Below are 19,361 nucleotides of genomic sequence, written 5' to 3' on the forward strand. Positions count from 1 at the left end.
CTTCTAGATGTTATTGCAAACAGCAAGATTTCATTCCTTTTATGGCTGAGTAACATTCCATTGTGTATATGTACCACATCTTCTTTATCCATTCATCTATTGGTGGACACTTGGGTTGCTTCCATAATTGGACTATTGTAAATAAAGCTGCAATAAACACAGGGGTGCATATATATTTTTTGAATTAGTGTTTTTACTTTGGGTGAGTACCCAATACTAGAATTACTGGATCATATAGTAATTCTATTTTTAACTTTCTGAGGACTATCCATACTCTTTTCCACAGTAGTTGCACTAAATTGCATTCCTATCAACAGTGCATGAGCATTCTATTTTTTCCATATCCTCACCAACACTTATTATTTCTTGTGTTTTTGTTTTTGATTTTAACCATTTGGACATGTATAAAGTGATACCTTATTATGGTTTTGATTTGCATTTCCCTAATGATTAGTGATATTGAGCATCTTTTTCATGTGTCTGTTGGCCATCTGTATGTCTTCTTTGGAAAAATGTCTATTCAGTTCCTCTGCCGATTTTTTAATTGGATTAGTTTTATTGGTGTTGAGTTGCAGTTTCTTTTGACATGGTAATAATATCTACTTTTTGACCTCTTACTATGAATAAGGCATTATACTATTCACTCTAAATAGGTAATCTTATGTAATTTTCACAACTCAATAGGATAGCTATTATTATTATGGTTTTACAGATAAAGAAACTAAGTCACAGAGAAATTAAATAACATGTCCAAGGTCACACAACTAGTAAGTTACAGAACCATAATAAGAACCCCAAAGTGGATACTTTATAATCATGACTCTATTTACTCTACTATCATGAGAGGTTTCCTAATTTTTTGTCATGAAAAATAATTCTTTAAAGCTGAAATGGTTAGAAGCCTCTGTTGTAAGAAACCAAGATTTTAAACCAAAGACCATCCTTGCTAGTTTTGTAAGGCTAAACGACCCTGAGATCTTGACTTGAGTGGAAACCGAGAGTCAGACACTCAACTCACTGAGCCCCAAGAACATGGACTTTTGACTTAAATTGACTTTGGTTTGAATGTGAGTTCTTCCAACCTAATTAACTGTGTGATTTGGGGCAAGTTACTTACCTTGTGACTCAGGTCCTTCAGCTATAAAATGAGAATAATAACATCCATCTTTCTGTGTGTGTGGTTTCAATTCATGGCCATGATTTGGTTTGTCTTGCCTTTTTGGTGGGTTTTTGAGTTTATGATGTTGAACACTTTCTTTTTTCAGAGATGATGATAGTTATATAGGGTGCAGGGACAAGGACTACATGCCTTCTCAGGCTCAGCCCCTACAGGAGTTTATCATGGGCTGTATCATTCAAGCTCATGGAGAAGCAGACTCCAAAATGGAATTAGACATGCAAGAGATTTATAGGGGGAAACAACTGTGAAAGATGAAAGAGGGAGGAAGCAGGAGTAGGCAGGGAAAGCCTTCAGACCACACTGCAGGTCTGACCCCAGGGGAAGGAGAAGGAGGAGGAAGGAATAGGGTAAAAGGAATCTGAGACTGCAAGACAGCTTTGAGAAAGTCTTGGCCAGGCCGGTGGGGAACCTCAGAGCAAAGACTGCCCATTAGAGCTGTCCCATGTCAGGGAGAATAGCTCAGCTCTGGTGCCCGGGGGGAGTATGGCCTTAGTAGGAACACTGCAGTATATCCCAAAAGTGCAGCTGCTGGGGTTGTCTGCTAATGGGACTCCTCCCAGAAGGTTCTCTCTTGTGTGGCAATCTGTGTGTGCACCTTCAAGTCTCTTGCACTGGCACTTTCAATTTTACATTGAAAATGTATGTGTGTGGGATGATGTAAAAGAAAATTAGCCACATACCAGATCATTAATTTTTCTCGGTATACCTGGTTTTTGGTCTTGTCCCTTTTAACTTTACCAACAGTCCCTTGTCAATTATAATTCATCATCATAACTTGTTAGGCCCACAACTGATTTCTTATCTCTGTAAAAAATAGTAAAATCAGTGGTCACTGGATAAGATTCGTGGAACAACATCTGGCTTCTGTAATGACTGCATGCTTAATATTAGCTTTTAAATCTGTCATGTTGATAGGTAGCTGTAACTTGGTAAAAATTCTAATTTGTTAGCATTTCTTATTCCTGCTTAAGATCATGTATTTAAAAAGGAATTATTAGGCATAATTAACTTAGATTATCATTTCTTGGTTTCCTGCAGTGTGTTGTCTAGCATGACAGATGCAGTGCTGGCTCGAGTGTATAAACAATCAGATCTGGATATCTTGGCTAAAGAAGCATCCATCCCAATCATCAATGGGCTATCAGATTCGTACCATCCTATCCAGATCTTGGCTGATTACCTCACGCTCCAGGTTGGCTTATTTCTTTGCCTTACACAAGACCAAAATCAACAAATTGTTCCCAACTAGCTCTAAATGGAACCGTTAAATCATGGTGTTTTGTTTTCAAATATCATCTTGGCAAAGAATTATAGCATATGTGTGAATACTATATCTCAAAGGAAATCAGGGCATTGTTAAGAATAGATCATTAGATCCTTCTGTTCTCAACTTAATTCCCAACCTCTTTTAATCACTCTCCCTCTCATGCCCTCTTCTCTCAATCACTTTGCTTTTTTGGTGACATATTTAACACAATGGATGAATAGAGAATGCTGGGGTCTATAGAATAGAAAAGCTTTATGTAATCCTACATACATCTGGCTCTGTGGCTTGAGAGTGAAGACTGGTGGAGTATGTTTTGAATATTCAAAATGGTCAACTACTAAATCACTTTCTGAGGAGGCCATTTTCTATCATTTTAATAAACTGTTTGAGGCTGGAGTTAAGAACATAGAATTTATAGAATTGAGGCAAATGTAGCCATGCCCCCTTAAATTAGAAATGTGAAAACCTTTGAAAGATACATCTCATTTGTTTTGCCACAGCCAATCTACCTGGTATTGCCACTGGGAATCCTGAAAACCATGGTTTCTGTGTCAGTGGATTATTCTGAGGAAACAGGGAAAACTGGATAGGTCCATATTCTTCCTTATTTGAATAAGCCACACTCGTATGAATGTGAAGTTAAACTTAAAATGAAACTCTTTGGTGATGAGGATAAGATTCATGCAGAGAACATGATACAATAATTTAGATACCAAGTGGCTGCTTGCAGGTATGGCTTTACATATATGCCAGATAATTTAATTCTTCCCCCAGGGCTTCATCATTACTAGATTTCAAATTCATTGAAGGACAACAAAATGTCCTATTCATCATATTGTCCCCTGCAGGACCTGGTACAATGCCTTCATATAGAAGATACTCAAAGTCAGAGTTGTATGAATAAATAGCAGCTTATTAGAACAAGGAATCTAAATCAGATGGACTTGGATTTAAATCCTAGGTTCACCATGTAGTAGTTCTGTGATCTCAAAGTTGCTTAATCTTTCTCTTTTTAAAATATTATCTTTATGAATAGATAACATATGAAACCTACAGATACTTCAAGAAACAGAAAACAAACAGCTTTGGGCCCATTACATAGTTCTGTCAAATCTTACTTTAGAATTTTTTGTTGTTTTTAAGTAAAATATTACAAATAGAGTTGAAGCCTATTGTATAACTCTCCCTGATCCCATTTCCTTTCATCGCATAAAGAAATCATTATCCTGATGTTTATATTTATAATTCCCAGGCATGTATTTATACTTACCTACACATGCCTATAATCCCTAAACAACAAAGAATATTAATGGGCATGTTTTTTAACTTTATATACATGTGAACATAGCACCATGTTCCACTGTTACAGATGCATTGCGTTTCCCCATTCTAATACAAATGAATGTAAGCTCCATAAAGGCAGTAATTTTTTTTTTTTGGTCTCCTTTCGTCATTGTTCTATCACCAGGGCCAAGGAAAGCCTCTGGACATTGATGGCACTCAATTTGTTGAATGAATGAATGAATACAACAAAGATTCAGATTTTAAATGTATGAAAATATGAGTCTCTGTATGAGTTCATATGATGTCATAGTTTAAGATATTAAGTCATTTTGATATTTTTTTGTGATTACACATTCATCTTATTGAATTGCTCTGTAAAATGCAAAAAAAAGAAACCTAGTAGCTTATTCATTTCAACAAAGCATTAAAAATGAGGTGAGGACTGTTTCCTTTATTTTATCCCTAACAATTGTTTCACGTGAGTAGATTTCCTCTTGGATACAATCTCCTCCTCCCTTGTCTTTTAGGAACACTATGGCTCTCTGAAAGGCCTTACCCTCAGCTGGATTGGGGATGGGAACAACATTCTGCATTCCATCATGATGAGTGCTGCAAAATTCGGGATGCATCTTCAGGCAGCTACTCCAAAGGTAGGGGAACTTCCTGCCCTGAAACTAAGCCCCTCCTAAATCATCCCAGTTGCACCCACCCAGTGAGAACAAACCTCTCTTCCATTCAAGGAAAGCACAGGTGAGACCACAAAATTTAGGCTATGTTACTGACCTTACTATCACAGTTATGTGGCCTCTTGAGTGCCCAATTTCCCCTCTATATGATAAGAGATAGTCTTGGCTAATGCCTTTTCATCCATTAGTCTTTCTTAAAAACCTCCCTGAATTATCCCTTTGAATGCCCTGAAACCAGCCATTATGATCTTTGTGCTACCACAAAAACTGAAGAAAGCAGTGAAATGCAGACAGCATAGAATTCCCAAGGCATGGAAAGAATCTTATCATTTTTCTAATACTGCAATTTAGTAGGAAAATATCAATCTAATGTGAAGGTCACAGTCATGGCATCTCTATCAGCTTAATATTTCAAACTCAATTCCAGGGGGCCCTTCAGCATTTTAAAACTGAATCCCATATGGCTGTGAAAATGCTCCCCAATATACTTCTTACCTTGCTGCTAATCTCACACAAAATGTACAGGAAGCATGACTTCTTTCATAGATCCAAAGCAACCCTTTTGATATGTAAGAAGCTGGCAATGGTTGTTGCCTCTGAGAAGGGGAACTGGGAGGTTCAAGAGCAAAGATAGGAGGGAGATTTTATTTTCATGGTATATTCTTTTACATGGTTTGAATTTCTTAACATGTTAATGTTTTACCTATATAATGACAGAAATCTATAAATAAATACACTCAAATAAAAAAGTATAGATGCCCCTAGAAGAAGCCCTATGTTAAGATACCCTTAGCCTTACGTAAAATAAATAGGTCTTTTAGAGGACAAAAATTAACCCTACAAGAGACTCATATACAAACCAGTCCTAAAGGATTCCCACAGAACCTTTTAGATACTCTGTTGCTATGGAGTATTTTCCCCACTATGTTTCTGATTGGCTACTAATATCCAATCAGGAGTCTTTGAAGGGAAAACTCTCCTAAACAGAGACCATTTCAGAAACAAAGTGAAAGATGTAGTTCACCCTCTCGTTAAGAAACTATTCACAATTACCATGCAGCAGTGTATTTCTGGCCAAGCATGTGTTTGTTCTTATCTCACTAGTCAGTGCAAGAGTTCACTCTGATGAGCTAAGACATCCAGAGGCTTAAAAATTACTCCCTGCTTCTGCTTCTTGAGTTTGAGATGTTTATTGGCCAATCACCAGGAACATGAATTACACATGTGGATTAATGGCTGAATTTCTCTAATAGGAAACACCCAAATCCCCAAGACTTTTGTGCACTCTTCACTCTTTCCTACACCAGTTTCTTGGTCCAGGCTCCCCACAAGGGATTTGATGAGGATTAGTGTACAAGTGATTTATTAATGAAGTATTCCTAAAGAAGACCTATAGGAGAATAGGATAAGGACAGAGAAAGGGAAGAATATGAGCAAGAGGGTCATTTATAGTGATCGGCCATCCCAGTTTGCATAAGACTGAGGAATTTCCAGGGACATCCAACTATTGGTGCTAAAGCTGGGAGACTCCTAGGCAAACCAGCATGATTTGGTCACTCTAGTGCCATGTCAGGCACCATCCTACAGAAGGAAGCTTCAGCCCTGATCCCACAGGTGAGCTCAGGAGCAACACATAGGCCCCATACTTGTCTCAACCTGAGGCAAGGAAGGTGGGCTTTCTTCCTTTTTTTAAAGATTTTATTTATTTATTTATGAGAGAGAGAGAGAGAAAGCATAAGCAGTGGAAGTGGGAGAGGGAGAAGCAGGCTCCCCGCTGAGCAAGGAGCCCTAAGCAGGGCTCCATCCCAGAACCCTGGGATCATGACCAGGGCTGAAGGCAGATGCTTAACTGACTGAGCCACCTAGGTATACCATCTTAAAAAAAAGATTCATTTATTTTAGAGAGATATAGAGCATGAGTGAGGGTGCAAAGAGAGAATCACAAGTGGAGTCTGCCTTGAGCACCAAGCCCGACATGGGGCTCGATCCCAGGACCCTGAGATCATGAACTGAGCCCAAACCAAGAGTCAGATGCTTAACCAAGTGAACCACCCAGGTGCTCCAGAAGGTGGGATTTCATCCTTTTAACCAGTCATTGGTCAAGGGCAGCAGGAAAGGCAGCTGGGTAGCCAGAGGGCTGTCTTCTGAGGATGAGCTGCAAGCACTGATAAAAGCCCACTGAAATGGGGAGATGGAGCAAAGGCTGTAAAAAGGAATCCCAGGATCTGGGTAGAGCACCAGCATTGTCAGCTGCATTCTGCCAAATTAAAAGAAAACCAAATGCTTTTCCACAGTGCTCTTGCTGAACCAGTTTGAGTCAGTGGGCCCTACTGCCTTAGTTTGCAAGGGCTGCCGTAACAAATTGCCACAAACAGGGTAGCTTCAAACAACAGAAATTTATTGTTTATAGTTCTGGAGACTAGAAGTCCAAAATTGAGATGTTGGCAGAGCCACGTGCTCTCTGAAGCCTCTAGGAGAGGATCCTCCTTGTCTCCCCTTACGCCCAGCTTCCTGGGCTTGTGGCTGCATCCCTCCCATCGCTGCATCCATATTCTTGCCCTTATGTCTGTGTTTCTCCGTACAAATGCCCCTCTTTATATGAGGACATCAGTCATGTTCAATTTAGGCCCAGCCTAATCCAGTATGACTTCATCTTAACTAAGTTTTACATCTGTGAGGACCCTCCTCAGTAAGATCACATTCTGAGGTTCTGGCCAAGAGGGAATTTTGGGGGGATACTATTCTACCTAATACACTTGCCATAGGAGAAATGGTGGGCACAGACAATAGCACGTATTAGAAGCCATCCTATTATAGTAAACTTTGGGAATCAGAACTCTTAACAGCAGATAATTTAATTTTATTTGGTATAAACTGAAATGAAGGGTCAGATCCGATATGTGCTTAAGGCAGTTCTTCTTCACTTTATGGTAAGAGTTAGCACACTGTCACTACAAATCTAGTTTGAAGAAAGGCTCTGTATTAATGCAAACTATGACTGCATTTAGCTTCTACAGAGAAAACGTATATTAACAATAACTGATCTCTACTAGAAGATGTTGCTGGAAAGGCTCTATTCTTTTGGAGAAATATAGGATTTAAACATTTTATGGAGTGTCAAAGATGTCTTATTAACACCAAAGGGAAAAATTTGAATCTTACAAAGTAATTTCAATATTGTTCTTATGCAGAAACTCATTGAAATGATAGAGAGTGCTAAAACTTTCCTGAATCTTGGTGGGAGTAAGAGTTTTAAAAAGTCTTTGGGAAAGTGTGATAGTGCAGACGTTGTTCAGTTAATTTATAAGTAGGCCTACTTCTTTCCAAGACAAAGCTATGAGATTTATTGTAAATTTAAGAAGCCCTGAAGTTTCCAAAGCCATAATTAATTTATTTCCCCATTCTTCAACTGAGAATAACTTACATGTTCAAGAAAACATAATTTTGTCCTCGATTGTAAAATTGGTCTATAAACTATTGATGGTAATGATTTTAACATTGTTCTAAGTGAATATTTAGACTGAACGGGGTTTGTTAATCACCTTATTCCTCCAGTTTTAAGATTTATGTTAAAGCCAATGAGCGATTTAGTATTGAAAGCTGAGCTGTGAGTAAAGAATTCTCTTTGTATTCTCAGTTATGGCCTAGTACATGCAAGGTTGGGTAATTTTCTAATTTCCAAACCTTGCTGTTGGTTCTCTAAGTACTTATTGATTCCTTCTGTACGAATGATTATATGTGGGGAGTATAAAATCTGCTCTCTAAAGGGAAGGCTAAATTTTCAGAGCAGGAGGCACACGGGGTAATGGCTAAACCTCTTCATTTATGTTTACTAGTATGAATGATCACAACAGTAGTTACTAAATTAGCAAAGCTTTATTAATTACCTTCTCCAAATCCCAGTAATGAAGCTCCAGAACTTATGCTGTTTAAAGGTAGTAAAGCTGCTAAAATGTCTGCAGCAATCATCAGCAGTGTCATGCATAGTTTCTTTCAAGAATTTTGTAAGGAGAGAAGGAACTACAATAGACAATCATGTGCAAATAGACACAGTTTCAAATGAGTGAGCCTGAACATGCCTGTCACAGGTTGAGGTTCCTGGGAGTAGACTCCAAGACAGAGTTTGGTGTGCAGGATGTTTATTAGGACATACCCTTGAGATCAACACCTGTGGAAGGGAAGGGAAGGAAGCAGCAGTGGGTAGAGGAAGAAGCTGAGCCGCAATTTGGGCCCAACAACAGCCTTGTCTGACCTTATAGAGACTTCTAGACCTGAGATGTCCATTTAGAGCTGTTCCAAGTTGGGAGGAGGGAATCAAGTTTCCATCCCCTCCTGTCAATCAGTCATTGAATGTAGGTCACCCCAGAAGGGTGTGTGACCTTGGATGAGTCAGCCCTCTGCAGCTGAGGCAGTACCCAAAGAGGGCTGATGGCTGAAAGCCATCTTCTGGCAGCACGCCCAGCAGCTGGGGGAATAAGGCCTTTATTCACGAATGAGGGATCTGAGTGGCATATCACAGTATGCACCACGATGCTCTATTGAGAATTTATTAAAAAAACAACTTATAATAAATGCTAAGAATTCAGGAAAGTGAGAAGGATGGAGGAAGGTGAGAATAATCGTGGTGTTTGGACTGACAAGACCTCCATATGGAGGGTCTGGAGGTGAGGTTGGACTAGAGGTTTGACAAAAGAGGAGCTGACATGTTCCAACAAACACACCCAGGAGAAGACTGGGGGGGGGGAGGGGAAGTGTTGGAGGGTGAAAGGCTAAGGTGGCAGAAAAGGGCAAGACATGTACAGGGATAACAATAAGATTGGCTCTCTTGCAGCAAGATGTTGAGAAGAATTAAAAGAGACAGAAACAGGGAATGTGGGGAGGGGGAAAGCCTTGATATGCTTAATGAGCTTTGACTTCAGGAACAAGGAGTAACTATTGCAGTCTGCTGTGTACAGAATAGATTGGAGGGTGAAGAGGGAGGCAGCAGGGCTACCTGGGGGGTCTAGAATAACTCAGGGCTGTGAGGGGGCTTTAATGCCCCCATAATATCCCCTCACCCAGAGCTGGAGCTAGACTAAGCAAGCTAGACTTCTCTGGTGTACCATTTGTACTCACAAAGACCTCCTACAGGCCTGCTTAAACCCTGTGTCCCAGGTACCTTGCTTGCTTCACTTGAGCCCTGGCCCTGCTCTCTCCAAACCATCCCACACAAACAGATTTGACCACAGACAGTGTACTTGCTGCTTAAATGCCACTTCAAAGCCCATGCCCCATACTCTGAACACTTGCTGGTGAGTACGGAAGAGAAAGAGGTATGCATGTGGCCTGTTAGTATTTAGCTGAGATGCTCAGGGAAGCTTCCACTGAAGAGGAAACCCTTGTGCCAAGACCCAAAAACATTATCCACAGGAAGTGAGTGGAGAAAAGTATTCCAGATAAAAAAGCATCAAAGGGATGCCTCGGTGGTTCAGTGGTTGAGTGTCTGCCTTTGGCTCAGGTCCTGATTCCAGGGTCCTGGGATTGAGTCCCACATTGGGCTCCCCATTGGGAGCCTGTTTCTCCCTCTGCCTATGTCTCTGCCTTTCTCTGTGTGTCTCTCATGAATAAAAACTTTTTTTAAAAAAGCATTAAAAACACAAACCCCACACAGCTCATGGGAAGACAGAGACAAAACTGCATCAGCTCATAGAATTATGTATATAATCCTCTTAGGCTATTAGAGGAACAAGAAGAGGCACTACCAGGAGCTGGAAAGCACTATGCCCTGTTTATGTTGAGAATTAAAGAGGTCAAGGATAATAAGAGAAAGATGGGGCAGCTGGGTACCTTTTTGAATGCCCAAAAGCACTGTTATAGTTTGGAATTCTATATGTAAATATTGTATTCTACTGAAGGCGGCTGACCTACAACTTGAGGCATAAAAGGAAAGGACAATGAGAATACTGTTGAAAGGAAAATAATACAGATATAAGACAGCCTAATACAATACAATTGCCTAAATAACAGTTGAATTCTTTCCCCTGCAGGGTTATGAGCCAGATCCCAGTGTAACCAAGTTGGCAGAGCAGTATGCCAAGGAGGTATGCTCCTTATACGTAAAGTTAGAATTGCCTTTCTCTGTCCCGTGAAGTTGTTTAACTGGCATGCTTATGTATGCTAGAATGGCACCAAGCTGTCGCTGACGAATGATCCATTGGAAGCGGCTCGTGGAGGCAATGTATTAATTACAGACACGTGGATAAGCATGGGACAAGAAGAGGAGAAGAAAAAGCGGCTCCAGGCTTTCCAAGGTTACCAGGTTACAATGAAGGTACAGATTCATGTCTCTCTGAAGGTTCATTAATTCCATTCATAAAGGGCCCTACCATCTAATCACTCGTTTGCTTTGGGGAGAGCAGACTGTCCTTTTGTTCCCTATAAAGGACTCGTTGACTGCATCCTCCAGGGATTTCTCTCCTCCTGAAGCTTAACTATGTCCTTTGGAAAGATACTTTTGTCCTGGATGCAGGAATTTGCAACCCAGGCAGAAAAGAGAAGCAAGCTTTTCCCTCTCACAGCAATGGAGCCAAGGAGGCATGGGAATGCTTTGCTCCATGCGTGTCTAGAGACACTATTACTTCTGTTGCATGCAGTTTCATCTGATTTCTCCCTTAAGAAAAGCTGCATAATTATGTTCTTCAGGCCAGTCCTTGCCTCTAGTTGTTAAGGACTCTCAAGTCCAGTTTAGCTTTGCTTACTACTTCCAGGGCATTCCTAGGGGAATCCCATCTAACCTGATGCCTTTCATTAAAATCCGAAGCAATGCTTCTCAGTATTGAACATGCCTCCAAATTGCCTGGAGCTGTTAATACATGGCTGGCAGAACCCCACTTCCCTTAGGGTTCTGAAATAGTAGGACAGGAGAGGGACCCAATAACTGGCATTTTTACCAAGTTCCCAGGTGAGGCAATATTGCTGCTCCAGGGTCACACTTTGAGAACTGCTGTTCTGGAGGAATACTCTACCAGACAAGTGCACATTGGGATTTTGTCAGCAGAGCAGCTTGTCTGTTTTGGTGGAGAAAGGGACTGAACAATTACAATAGATATTTCATTGATAAAGCAATATAAAATACAAGCTCCTTATTTATCCATGTCAACAGAATGAACTTTGAAAAATAAAAAGTGAAAATGTCTTTCCTTCATCCCTTTAACAGTGATTAATCCCAGAGGTAGCCACTGATCAACAATTTGATGCGTCTCTTTGCAGACCTTTCCTGTGTGTTTATATGTGCCTTCACATATACACACGCAAGTATGGATTTCTCATAAATGGCATATTAGACATATTATTCTGAATTACTTTTTCTACTTAACAAATCTTAGACTTTCTTGTCCACTTATTTGGATATTTTTCATTATTTTTAATGGCTGCATAAAATTCCAAAGTTTTGGTTGGATTGTGATTTATGTTGATAAATTAGGCTGTTTCCAATTATCCCAAATGCAAACCATGCTGCAATGAATATCCTTATACATATCTCTTTGTGCAAGCATGATTGGAGAATAGATCCCTGAAAAAAGAATTTCTGGGTAAAGTGGTATATACTTTAAAAATATGATAAATGCTGCTAAATAGCCATGCAAAAAGAATTGATAATTTATACTCTCTCCACACTCTTTCCATTCTTGTTATTCTCATTTCCTTTTTTAAAAGATTTTATTTATTTATTCATGAGAGGCACAGAGAGAAAGGCAAAAATATAAGCAGAGGTAGAAGCAGGCTCCCTGCAGGAAACCTGATGTGGGACTTGTTCCCAGGACCACAGGATCATGACCTGGGCCAAAGGCAGATGCTCAACCACTGGGCCACCCAAGTGCCCCTTGTTATTATCATTTCTAATTTAAAAAATCTGTATCTCATGCTTTTTAAATTTTGAATTTCCTTTATTACTAATCAAGCTAAACATCTTTTCATGTTTATTGGCCATTTCTGTGTGTTTTTCTATAAAATGCTATCATATCCTTTACTCATTTCTTTTTTTTGCCATTATTGGTTATAGGAATTATTTACATATAATGGTTAATCCATTGTTATATATGTGGCAAATATGTTCATGGAGAAATTCTAAATTCCTTGCAGTTTACCTTGTACTTGCCTTGATCAACCATAGGCATTTTTGTGGTGCTGGAACTGCAGGCTTGAAGAACATTCATTTCACTGATGTGTGACTGGTTCAAATGTTAGTCCTTTCCCATATTACTTTGCCATTATTTTAGAAATTCAGAAGGTTCTGAACCTAGAACAAGTATGGGAAGTAAAACAAAATTGTAGTACAAAGGTAATAATTTTGAGGTAAGAAATTATGAGGGAATGAAGTTTTGAATCTGTAAGTGAACAACAGAAATGGATGGAAAATTGTAGCTTTCAGAATTAATAGCTGGAGAAAAAAACTATTAGGACTTTTGCATTAAGAATCCTGTTTAATGCACTCCTATCTCAGCATGCTCTCTTTCAAAAGTGTTTAAATTAGTGAAGTATGCTTCAACCACAAAAACTGTAACTTGGAGATAAGTTCAAAATATAACAATACCATAAGACCAACTTTTAAAATATATTGGGGTAGGGCAGCCGGGTGGCTCAGCGGTTTAGCACCGCCTTTGGCCTGGGGCGTGATCTTGGAGACCCGAGATCAAGTTCCACGTCGGGCTCCCTGCGTGGAGCCTGCTTCTCCCTCTGCCTGTGTCTCTGCCTCTCTCTCTCTCTCTCTCTCTCTCTGAATAAATAAATAAATAATATATTGGGGTAAAATAGGTGACTTTTGTTATCAGCCACATATTGTACCACTAGAGCTCTTTACTGAAATGTCCACAGTCCACAGTCCTTCTAAACAGAGGACCAGCAACTGAGTCAGTGGTTTAGTTTGGAGTGATGATCTCCCAAATCAAACAAAAATGACTATAAAATTCCATAAGTTGAAAGTACCATTTACGTTTCCCTTTGGTGCCTTGAATTTAAACCGCCACTCTGCCTTGTTCTCTCTCCCTTTGCATTTGGTTTCTGACTCCACACCACATGTGTGTTTAAATATTGAAGATGACAAATTTGATAGCCCCATATACTAGTCAAACATTGTCTCATTCCACCTTTTCTTTAGACTGCTAAAGTTGCTGCCTCTGACTGGACATTTTTACACTGCTTGCCCAGAAAGCCAGAAGAAGTGGATGATGAAGTGTTTTATTCTCCACGATCACTAGTGTTCCCAGAGGCTGAAAACAGGAAGTGGACAATCATGGTAAGCAGGCAATGGGGGAATGGAAGCTTAGAATGGGTTCTCTATGTGGCCCTAACTTGGCCATTTATGCCTTTTGGTAAATCATAAACAAGATTATCCATGCACATGACTTGCTCATATGGCATCTATTTTTACCAAAAAGTTCATTATAATTATTGCTTATTAGCATTTATAGTATATTTTTAATGTGATAAAACTGATCTCCTTCCAAATATATTTATTTCATTTTGTTACTTTTTAGGGGGGGGGGCATGCACAGGGTGAAGGGGCAGAGGTAGACGAAGAGAGAGAGAATCCCAAGCAGGCCTTACATCTAGCACGGAGCCTGACACTGAGCTCAATCTCATGATCTTGAGATCATGACCTGAGCTGAAATCAAGAATTGGATGCTCAACCAAATGAACCACTCATATGCCCCCAAATATATCTGTTTTAATAAAAATTCTGACTGCTTTTGATGAGCCTGAATGCCAGCCACTACTGCCTGCTAACCATTACATTTTATAATTCTTATTTTACAATCCCCTTGCTAATGTTTATAGAGGCCACTAAGTCAGTGCCTGGCACAAAATGCGTATTCCACAAAAATCTTTTTTCCTTTCTTTTCTCTTTCTTCCTTTCACGACTTACCTAGATAGTTGCTTTGGTTCTCTACTTGGCTTGGCCTGAGAGATACATCTGTTTTAGGTACTGAACATTTCCAGAATTGCAGCAAAACTAATCTTAAAAACTACTGGTCCCTTTAACATAAGTTTCATCTTTATCACTGCTATTCTAGGAAATATTAACTTTACATCTGTGTGTTACAAAATTCCAAACATCACCTTCTTCTCTGGAAAACTGTTATTCAAGGGTCATAATTTAGTACCACCGTTTTTTAGTTTTTAGTGATTTAACTGATCTCAATTATTGTACCAGTTGGGGTCTTACTGGCAAACAGAGTCTACTCTAGGAAAGTTAAAAGGATAATATAGAAATTTATTAAAAGACATTTAGCAGTACTTAGAATCTCTGGGGAAAGAAGGTGCAGCAAATCATTCTTGGATACCACATAGAAACAACACAGGCAGAAAAATCCCCCAATAACATTGTGATTCTTTAGTAGCCAAACCCATTTACACAGCTACCCAAAGCTTGGTACTTAAGGCCCATGAAACTAAATGCCAGATACTCCATTATTGCTGCCCCAGCCGAACCAGATGCCCTCGCCTATATATAGACAAGAAGATCTAATCTCCCAGAGGATGGCTTCCACTAAATATCATTCACTTATGGCTCTAAGACTTGAATAGGTACAGTTGAGTGGTATGTCTGCATTTTAGCTTCTTGGAAATGTAGTTTATAGCTTTCAACTTCTGGAGTACAAAAAACAAGCTGGAAAGATTCTGGTAATTTTTAAATCTAATCTATAAATGGGTTATTGTGAACAGTGAAATAATACATGTAGAGCCTTTAGTATGGTATCTAATACACTGTAAATATTATTATAATTATTATCACTGACATCATCTTCATTGTTGATTTAATACAGTGACCAGCAGGGGTTTGAGCTCCACTATGGCTGCTTGAAAGCCAATCATGACTCCCTTTCCAATGGAAAGTTATATGTCATATCTAGTAAGAGGGATGCTTTTTTCCTTTTTACTATACCTTCCAGCTTGCCACCTCAGGACACTAGCTTTGGCCAAAATGGCAATTGCCATGTTATCTAGACCTGTGCTTTTAGAGCTTTAATGTCTATTTGAATCACTTAGGGATCTTGTTAAAACTGCAGATTCAGATTCTGTAGGCCTGACATTGAGGCCCAAGATTCAGCATTTCTAACAAGCACCTAGGTAATGCAGATGTTGCTGTCCTGTAGATAACTTTTTGAGTAGCAAAGATCTAGATGACAAAAAAGAAAATGGGAGCTCTCCAACCCTATACCTCAGGAAGAGACATGGCAAAAATTTTCCTCAAGCTCTATTCTTTCTCAGAAGATGATTGAAGTTACAAAGATAAATCAACCTAAATCTGTTAAAATATGATCTTTGTAGAAATTCAGTGGAGAAAAATTAAAAGAAATGTTAAAATATCATTTATGGAGATGCTCTGAGCTTCCGAATTTTTGGAAAGCTTATTAAACAACATATTTAAATTGAAATTTACTTTAAAAAATTAAATTGGGCAGGCAGATGGGGTGACTGGATGACAGGCACTGATGTGGGCACTTGGGATGAGCACTGGGTATTATACTATATATTGGCAAATTGAACTCCAATAAAAAGTATACAAAAAATACATCATATATTCACATTGTTGAAATGCTTGCAAGGATAAATATATATGTATACATATCTGTATATATGTGTGTGTGTGTGTGTATATACATGCACACATACATACACAAAGCGAAATCTTATGCCCACCTATTTTCCATCCATCTAAGCCCTACCACCATCTCTCCATACCCCACCTTCCTGAAGTGCCCACTATTATCATGGAAACACATATTTAAAAGAAAACAAGAGGCATAGCCATGTTAAAAAGAAGGTAGAGCATCTAAAATAGAAAGAATACTTGTCTGGGAGTGAGGAGACTTGTATCCTAGCTGCATTCTTTATATACTGCATACTTTATATACCTTATGTAGTGTTTAGTACTAGTCAGCTGTGCTATCTTGGATAAGCATTACCTCTTTGGGTCCTGGTTTCCTCACATATAAGATAAACAGATCAAGCTATATAGATGGCAAATGATTTTTAATCTTAGGTCCTCAATCTCACCAACAGGCAACTTGAAGTCCTATGTTCAGAAGGTTCTAAGCCTGCCTGTGGTCTCAGAAAGAAAATGGTGTAACTGACTAGTGATACCTGACATGGATTCTGGAAGGGAGATGGTGACACACATGCTACACTCATTCATTTATGGAGCTGCTCTGCACTCTGCTCTAGCTCTCTGAGCTAGACGATTGGAGATCCCTTTGAGTTAAATTCATTTTGGCAATCATATACTGTGCATATACTGTGTGCTAGTCCCTCTGCCAGGCATTGGAGATTTTAAAAAATGAATAGCATGCAGCCCCCACTCAGCCTGTACAATTCATAGGAATATGGCATTTTCAAGAGAGATGAGACCCTAGAGATTGTCTAGTCTAAATTCCTATTTTATGTGCAAAGAAATTATTCTTAGATAGCTTATTTAGAATGGCATTCAGGCTCAGCACTGCTGAGACATATTTCTCTGGGATGTTTTAAAGGTACAATACATGTTTTCCTCTAGAACTTCCCTATCCAGTACAGTAGCCACTAGACACATGTGGCTATTTCTATTTAAATTTAAACTAATTAAAATATAATATTATGCATGAGTCAATTCTCTAGACATACTAACTACATTTTAAGTGTTCAATAGCCACATATGGCTGGTGGCTACATTATTTGTATTTGACATCACAGACACAGAATATTTCGATCATTGCAGAATGTTCTACTGGACAGAACTACTGTCTAGAGAATGATTTTCACACACAATTTCATTTAAAATCAGGATGGAAAAAAAATAAAATCAGGATGGAAGAAGAAAGGAAAAATACCTCAAGTTCTAATGTGCCCATAATGACTGATGGCAAGTATGTAACTATATAGGGTGGGTTTTTTTTCTAAAAGCATATGGCATTTTTAAAGCAAATGCATACTCTTTCAGTACTTAGAGGAGCTTTTCAAGGCCTCCATGTTGGGTGAATTCCAGCTGTGCTGTGCAGAACACCCTAGCAATCACATCATTCTCTCCATAGTGCACAAGTTTTTGGATCCCTTTGTTTTGTTTTTTAAATATTCCCTCTCCTCCTCACAAAGGTTGCTTTTGCATTTTTCAATAATTAGTAAGGCTGTAGGACTCATAAAATGTCAGGTACCTTTCTTCCTCTGCCTACAATTTTTACTATGGAGCTAAAGTAACCTAAAGGGACCCTGCAAAAGAGCTGACACTTCAAAGCACTGCTATCAGGATGGTCCTTAGACATACAACACCACTGCAAATCTAATCCACAGCATTTCAGTCCTTTATTTCTTTTCATGTTAGGGGTGCCATATCAAATATAGGGTACCCAGTTAAATTGGAATTTTAGATAAATAAAAAATAATTTCTTAGAGTAAGTATGTCCTGTGCTTACTGGAACATGCTTACAGTTTTTTTTTTAAAAGTTGCTTCCTGAAATGCCAATTTAACTGTCTTTTTATTTATTTAACCAAATCCGGCAACGGTGCTCCAAGCTGACTTCCTAAGATTTTACATTTGAAAATAAATTTGACACATGTAGAGATGATTAACAATAAAACCAAACCTGAGATGTGATCCTAGAAATCCATAAAGCTGCTTAAAATATTTTAACGGGAAGATGCTCTTATCACAGAGTTTGGCCTTCCTAGTTTCTTCTTGTTATCCAGATCTCAAATGTCATTCCTTTAACAAAGCCTTCCCTGGCCACCCACTCTTAAGAGGGTCTCCAGCCTCCTTTATCCCATTTCTTATTTTATTTTATTTTTTTTAAAAAGATGTTTAAATTTATTCATTAGAGAGAGATAAAGAGAAAGAACGAGTGAGAGCCGGAGGGAAGGTCAAAGGGAGAGGGAGAAGCAGACCACTCACTGAACAGGGAGCCTGACACAGGGACTCTACCCCAGTACCCCAGGATAATGACTTGAGCTGAAAGCAGATGCCCAATCAAATGAACCACCCAGATGCCCTGCTGTCTTTTGTTTTATATTCTAATGACATTTATCACTATTTGATTTTTTTTTATTTGTTGCCTGTCCCCCTACCATATGAAAACTTGATAAGTTCTTCATTATACCTGGAATTAGTGCCTGACACTCTATGTGCCCAATACATTTTTGTAGCTTAAAAGATGATATAGGGTATTGGTTCTAGTACACAAACTTTGGAAATCAAGTTAAAATTCTGGCCCTCTGTGTGACTTTGAGCAAGTATAAGTCCAGTTTATTCATATGATAATGGAGATAAAAATAGGGAGAACTTCATAAGTTTATGAGGATTAAATGGGGGTAAGAGTCATCTGAGCATAGTGGTTAAGTTTTTAGAGAAAGGATCCACCCCCTACTACCATCCCCAGGAAAATACCTATATCTTCCTCCTCTAGATTTTCTCTCTCTTACCACCTCACACAAGTGGGGAAGGATATTAAATGGCATGATGCACATAAAGCATTCAGTACAAGGCCCAACATGGTATCTGTTCCATAAATATATTCAATGAATACCTACAAAATATAAGACCTGTATTTCTGATATATGCTAGGGACACACATGTATGGTACAGTCAAAAGGAGAGAGTAAGTAGCCATAAGGCAGTAAAACCACCTCCTAAGGGTGAAGTCAGCAAAACCTGAGTCCAAACCCAGTTGTGTACTACCTGTTATTTCCAGGATTGATTTTCCCATCTACAAATGATAATAACAGAAGTTACCTTAGAAGCTTGTTGCATTAAATGAGATATTACATAGACATTTCTCTCTAACCTAACAGCAGCTAGCACAATGCCTGGCAAATATTTTTTACGTGACCAACACATGATAAGGCACTCAGTCTGGTACATAGTAAGCACTCAGTAAGCATTCCTCATGGTTGTTTCTAATACTATTACTATTGTCATTATTGTAGAAATTGGGAA

At 38.9% G+C, this 19,361-nt stretch overlaps 2 protein-coding genes across 3 annotated transcripts in view; one reads left to right on the forward strand and one right to left on the reverse strand.

Annotated features, from left to right (window-relative positions):
• RPGR (retinitis pigmentosa GTPase regulator) overlaps positions 1–19,361 on the reverse strand; it is a 295,685-nt gene that overhangs the window by 143,804 nt on the left and 132,520 nt on the right. The gene's annotated exons all lie outside the window — the stretch shown is intronic.
• Positions 1–19,361, forward strand: part of OTC (ornithine transcarbamylase) — a 75,204-nt gene that overhangs the window by 54,178 nt on the left and 1,665 nt on the right. The window contains exons 5-9 of the mRNA XM_026012179.2: positions 2,219–2,372; positions 4,259–4,381; positions 10,444–10,497; positions 10,578–10,727; positions 13,554–13,691. Of these exons, the coding sequence (XP_025867964.1) occupies positions 2,219–2,372; positions 4,259–4,381; positions 10,444–10,497; positions 10,578–10,727; positions 13,554–13,691 (619 nt within the window). The remainder of the gene's footprint in view (positions 1–2,218; positions 2,373–4,258; positions 4,382–10,443; positions 10,498–10,577; positions 10,728–13,553; positions 13,692–19,361) is intronic.

The sequence above is a fragment of the Vulpes vulpes genome, chromosome X, assembly GCF_048418805.1.
Source record: "Vulpes vulpes isolate BD-2025 chromosome X, VulVul3, whole genome shotgun sequence".
NCBI classification, from domain to species: Eukaryota; Metazoa; Chordata; class Mammalia; order Carnivora; family Canidae; genus Vulpes; species Vulpes vulpes.